This window comes from Colius striatus, unplaced genomic scaffold (genome assembly GCF_028858725.1).
Source record: "Colius striatus isolate bColStr4 unplaced genomic scaffold, bColStr4.1.hap1 scaffold_45, whole genome shotgun sequence".
Classification (NCBI taxonomy): domain Eukaryota; kingdom Metazoa; phylum Chordata; class Aves; order Coliiformes; family Coliidae; genus Colius; species Colius striatus.
The window spans coordinates 1022289-1028288 of NW_026908526.1; the positions used below are offsets into that span (position 1 = coordinate 1022289).

At 64.8% G+C, this 6000-nt stretch overlaps 1 protein-coding gene across 1 annotated transcript in view; it reads left to right on the forward strand.

Moving 5' to 3' along the window:
- The window catches only part of LOC133629445 (scavenger receptor cysteine-rich type 1 protein M130-like), a 121427-nt gene extending 116133 nt beyond the window's left edge, over positions 1-5294 (forward strand). Inside the window, 8 exon segments of the mRNA XM_062020077.1 lie at positions 421-641; positions 768-1134; positions 1421-1806; positions 2556-2862; positions 4188-4325; positions 4743-4838; positions 5078-5161; positions 5203-5294. Of these exon segments, the coding sequence (XP_061876061.1) occupies positions 421-641; positions 768-1134; positions 1421-1806; positions 2556-2862; positions 4188-4325; positions 4743-4838; positions 5078-5161; positions 5203-5294 (1691 nt within the window).
- Positions 5295-6000: the final 706 nt, after the last annotated feature.

Here is a 6000-nt window from a genome sequence, read left to right on the forward strand (position 1 = left end):
CTCCAGCAGAGAACCAACGGTTTAGGTTGGAAAAGGCCTTGAAGCTGCTTCAGTCCCAGTCCTGCCCTCACCCTGCCAAACCCACCACTGACCCAGCACCTCAGCTCCAATCTCAACCTGCTCTAGGGAAGCCTGAGCCTGTTTTCTCCTGTCTTGTCATTCATTAGTTAGGTTGGAGCTGGGGCAGAACTTTTTCTATGAGAGGGGTGTGAGCCCCTGTGCCAGGCTGCCCAGGGAGTTGGGGCAGTGCCCAGCCCTGAAGGGATCCCAAAGCCGTGGGGCTGAGGTGCTGAGGGCCGTGGGTCAGTGCTGGACTGGGCAGGGTGAGGGCAGGACTGGGGCTGCAGCAGCTTCAGGGGCTTTTCCCGTCAGCCCAAAGGGTTGTGTGAGTCCATGATTGGTGATTCCACGACTCCCCAGGCCCCGCTGGCTCCGGGTCCCTGCGGCTGGTGGGGGGAGGGAGCCGGTGCGCCGGGCGAGTGGAGATCTTCCAGCACGGGACGTGGGGCAGAGTCCTGTCTGAGCAGTGGGACGTGGCAGAGGCCCATGTGGCGTGTCGGCAGCTGCGGTGCGGAGAGGCAGAGACGGCCTACAACCCGCCCAAGGCCGAGCGAGGGACGGGCCCCGTGGGGCTGCGAGGGGTGCGGTGCCAGGGGCACGAGGCCCAGCTGAGCCTCTGCAACGTCTCCTGGCCGGCAGCGGGGGTCGTGGAGGACGTGGGGGTGGTTTGCCAGGGTGAGTGTCCCCACAGGCCCCCCGGGGCACAGGGTGGGTGGGCAGTCGGCCCCCGCCGCCATCTGTGCTCCGTCCCCGCCGCAGGGAGCCGGCGCGTGCGGCTGACGAACGGGCCCGGGCGCTGCGCCGGGAGAGTGGAGATCTACTCCCAGGGCAGCTGGGGCAGCGTCTGCGACGACGGCTGGGACCTGCCCGATGCCGCCGTCGTGTGCCGGCAGCTGGGCTGCGGAGGGGCCGTGCGGGCGCCGGGCTCTGCCGCCTTTGGGGAGGGCTCCGGGCACATCTGGCTGGACGGCGTCAACTGCTCCGGGGCCGAAGCCGCTCTCTGGGACTGCCCGGCCGGGCCCTGGGGGCGGCACGACTGCGGGCACAAAGAGGACGCCGGAGCCGTCTGCTCAGGTGTGTGGCGGGAGTCCAGGGCCCAGGGCACAAACTGTTCCTGGCTGCCTCTGAGCTCCCGCCCCAGCCCAGCCCAGGGACGGCCACGCAGGGTCCCCTCCGTGCCCCGGGCTCCCTGTGCTGCTCCGCCATGGCCCAGGGCAGGGCCGTGTGTCCATCACAGACGTGTCTGTGCCGGTGGCTGCAAAGGGGCACTTTGCCCGGCTGAGCGGCTGGGGGGAGCTGGGCTGTCCCTGCTCCCAGAGCCCCAGACCAGCCCCTTCCCCTCTGGGGCCTTTCCTCCCAGAGTTCACGGCTCTGAGGCTGGAGAACAGCGACGGCTGCTCCGGCCGCCTGCAGGTTTTCTACAACGGGACTTGGGGCAGCGTTTGCTCCAACTCCATGACCCCCAAAACGGTGTCACTGGCGTGCGAGGAGCTGGGCTGCGGGAAGGAAGGGACTCTGGATACACAAGGGCCACGGGGCAGACTGTCTGGCCCCGCCTGGCTGGACCGTGTGGAGTGTGAGGAGAGACACGGCTCCTTCTGGCTGTGTCCCTCCGATCCCTGGAACCCGCGGTCGTGCGACGAGCTGCGAGATGTGACCCACATCACCTGCCGTGGTAATTCTGAGCTGCACGGGCACCAGGATCCACCCAGCAATTCCTCCCTGCTGGCTGGGATCAGCACTGGGGTGGCAGCAGGAGCAGGGCAGGGATTGTCCCCTGTGCTGGGCTCTGGTGAGGCTGCAGCTCGAGGGATGTGTTCAGTGTTGGGCCCCTCACTCACTGCCAGAGGGACACTGAGGGGCTGCAGCGTGGCCAGAGCCGGGCAGAGGAGCACGGAAGGGAGCTGGAGCACAAGGGTGCTGGGGAGGGGCTGAGGGAATCAGGGAGTTGAGCCTGGATAAGAGGAGGCTGAGATGAGACAGGAGTAGTCTGTGCAAAACCCTGCCAGGAGATGGAGTGATGTTAGGGTCGGTCTCTTCTCTCCAGTAATGAGTGACAGGACAAGAGGAAAAAGACTCAAGTTGCCCCAGGGGAGGTTGAGATTGGAGCTGAGGCAGAACTTTTTCCCTGAGAGGCTTGTCAGCCCCTGTACCAGGCTGCCCAGGGAGGTGGGGGAGTCCTCATCTCTGGAGGGATCCCAAAGCTGAGGTGCTGAGGGCCGTGTGTCAGTGGTGGGATGGGCAGGGTAAGGGGAGGACTGGGACTCCAGCAGCCTCAGGGGCTTTTCCTACCCAAATGATTCCATGACTCCATGATTCTCTGATCTCCTTCTGCAGGGACACGGCCCAAAATGACCCCAACCCCGGGCTCTGCGTGCCCCAACGCCACGAGCTGCACAGGTAGGGAGCTGCTCCTCTGCTGCCCCTCTGGCCTGGCAGGGCTGTGCCCACCGTCCTGCTGCCCCAGCAGCTCTCTGCCTCCTGCAGACAGGGAGAGGATCCGCGCCGTGGGAGGAGAGGACGGCTGCTCGGGCCGGGTGGAGCTGTGGCACCGCGGCTCCTGGGGGACGGTGTGCAACGACGCGTGGGACGTGCAGGATGCCGAGGTGGCCTGCAGGCAGCTGGGCTGTGGGCCCGCCATGGCCGCCCTGCCTGAGGCTGCCTTTGGGGAGGGCACGGGCCCCATCTGGCTGGAGCAGGTGGAGTGTCAGGGCACAGAGGCGGCTCTGCAGCACTGCTGGGCCTGGCCCGGGGACCGCGGGCTCTGCCGGCACAAGGAGGACGCGGCTGTGCGCTGCGCGGGTGAGTGCAGGGGCTGCAGCTCTGCCCGGGGCACTGCATGGAGCTGGGGCAGGTCCCATCCTGCCCTCAGAGCTCTGGAGAGCGAGGCTGTTCCTGCAGAGCATGGCAGCCTGGTCCCATGTGGGCAGCAGCTTCTGTGGGGCTGGATGTCCTCCAGCTGCTGCCCGGCCAGGCTCTGCAGCCCCAGGGGCACTTCTGGACCTTGGAGTCCTGGTTGATAAACTGAACATGAGCCAGCAACATGCCCTCGTGGGCAAGAAGGCCAATGGTATCCTGAGGGCATCAGGAAGAGGGTGGGCAGCAGGTCGAGAGAGATTCTACTCCCCCTCTGCTCTGCCATATCTGGTGGGGCGTCATCTGGAGTCCTATGTCCAGTTCTGGGCACCCCAGCTGCAGAGGGACAGGGAGCTGCTGGAGAGAGGCCAGTGCAGGGCCAGCAAGATGATCTGGGGACTGGAATATCTTCCTTATGAGGAAAGGCTGTGGGGCCTGGGGCTGTTTAGTCTGCAGGAGGCTTCGGGGAGATCTCATTAACACTGACAAGTACCTAAAGGGTGGGTGTCAGGGGGATGGGGTGACATTTTTTCTGCAATGTCCAGTCACAGGACAAGGGGTAATGGACAAAAGCTGCAAAACAAAAAGCTCCACTAAAACACAAAGAGAAGCTCTTACACTATTAATGTGAGGGAACCCTGGCCCAGGCTGCCCAAGGAGGGTGTGGAGGCTCCTTCTCCAAGCCCACCTGGTCACGTTCCTCTGCCCCCTGAGCGAGGGGAACCTGCTGTAGCAGGATGTGAGCTGGATGAGCTCTGGAAATCCATTCCAACCCCCACTATCCAATGAGTCTCTGAACTCCCAGGCTGCTGGTGCTGCCCTGGCCAAGGCCCAGAGCAGGGCCCTGGGCTCTGTCGCAGCCCCCTGAGCAGCCCTGTGGAAGGGGTGGTTCAGGGGGGCTGTGCCAGGGGTGTCTGCACACACAGGCCAGGTAAGGGTGGAGGCTCCTGGTACCCACGTACCCCCCTCTCAGCTCATCTCTCCTTCTCCTCCTCTGCAGCTGCGTCCGGGACAGCAGCACCGACCCCTTGAGCAGGTGACGTGTCCTTCCCATCAGCAACGAGTCTCCTCGGGGCAGGGCTGTGACCCAGCCAGAGGGAAGGGGATCCTCACTGGGGGTGAAACTCCCAAGAGGAGGCAGCGGGTTATGGGTGCCGGGGGTGGGGAGGGCTGTGAGTTGCCCACAGTATGATGGGGGTCAGGGCTGGGTACTCCAGCCCCCCACTGCTCCTTGGCCTGGTGCTTCCCTCTGTGTGTCGCTGCCTGTGCAGATCCCACTCGGGGCCGCCCGACCAGCAGCAGAAGCGTCTCGTTGCCCGTCATCATGTGCATGATCCTGGGAGCCCTTGTCTCCCTGCTGCTGGCCCTCCTGGCCTGGAGAGTGCTCAGCGCCAGGGCTGAGCGCAGAGGTGGGTCCTGCCCCACGCTGCCACGGGAAGGTGCCTCTTGGCAGGGCCAGGGCGCTGTGGGGTGTGTGTGTCAGCACAGGCAGAGCTGGGGGCACAGGCGTGTGCTGCTGCTGTGCCACTGACTGCCTGATGATGGGCCAGCAGCAGCCAGGGGAAGAGAGTCCCGACACGGGGGAGTTGGGGATGGGGCCAGAAGTGGCCAGAGCTGGGCTGGGGCAGATGGGCACAGGAGGAATGCAGGGCAGCAGGGTCCATCCCCGTGGTGTCAGGCCCCAGGCTGCTCCTCTGCCCAGCCCTCAGCTCCCCGTGGCAGTGCAGGGGCTGTGCTGTGGATCCATGGGGCAGAGAGGGGCAGCTGCAGAGGGGAGGGAAGGTGGGAGCTGCCTGTCCGTGAGCCAGAGCGGCCTCTATCCACAGGCTCCCAGACAGCCCTGGAGCCCTTCCCTGAGGCCGTGTACCAGGAGATCGGTTATAGCCCTGTGTGGGAGGAGCAGGCGAGATTCAGCCCATCAGGTGGGTCTGGGTCCATCCCTGGGCACTCTGTCCCCTGGTCCCCACCTGCAGCTGACTCCCTGCAGCCCCCAGGCCCAAGGTCCCTGCAGCAATGTGGGGAGAACAGAGACGTCCTGGCCCAGGACAGAAGCTTCCTCCCCATCAGCTCTGCCCACCCCAGCTGGGTTTGTCCCAGGGCAGAGGGTCAGTCCTGGGCCCTCCTCCCCACTCAGCCCTGGCTTTGTGGGTCCCCTCTCCAGGCTCCTATTTGGAGGGGTCCCTGACCAAACTGCAGCTCCATCACATGGACAGCGAGGAGGAAGATGGTCTGGGGTCAGCACGAGGTAGTGGGGGGCAGGAAGGGGTTGATGTCTCATCCCTGCAGACTCGGGATGGACAGTGGTGCCCCTGAGTGCCACCATCAGAGTTGGGGAGCAGATGGGGATCTCCTGTGCCGCTGTAGCCACCAGTGTCTGAGCCCCGTGTCCCTGTGCTTCCTCCCGTCCTCTTCTCTGCACTATGCATCTTCTCAACAACCTCGGCTCCTTTCTGCTTCCAGATGTCCCTGTCCTGCCCAGAGGTGGCCCAGCAGATGGCTATGATGATGCCAGGGAGGTTTCTGACCCTGGGGAGGACCTTGTGTTTGGGCACAGAGGCTGGGAAGTGCCCAGGGCAGCGGAGGAGGGAGCAGGGCCCAGGGACGCACCTGGAGGTGAGGGGATGGGGATGAGAATGAGGGACAGGGCTCAGCATCTCTGAAGTGGTGAGGAGAAGGAAGGAAGGAGATGTCCAAATGTGCTACAGCCTGCCTTGCTGCTTTGCAGAGACATAGCTGTGCTCCCAGAGCAGTGCCGGGGCCCCTGGAGCTGAGGGAGATGCCCAGTGCCTGTGCCCAGAGAGCTGGAGCTACAACGATGCCCAAGAGGTGTCCCTGGCACATCCCCCTGAGGACAGCGAGGCCGTGACACCGCAGCTCAGGGCACAAGGGTGGCCCATCCCCGGGCCAGGAGAGCCCGTCACTGCCGTGGGGCTGGGAGCAGCTGGGAGGGAGGAGGGAGCTGTGCGGCTGGGAGAGCCCTGAGCTCCAGGGAGCCCTCGGCCCTTGCCAGCCATTTCCTCTGCCTTCAGTGTCCTGTGTTCAGGCTGTGCCTCCTCTTTGTTCTGATTAAAATCCCTTGGGGGT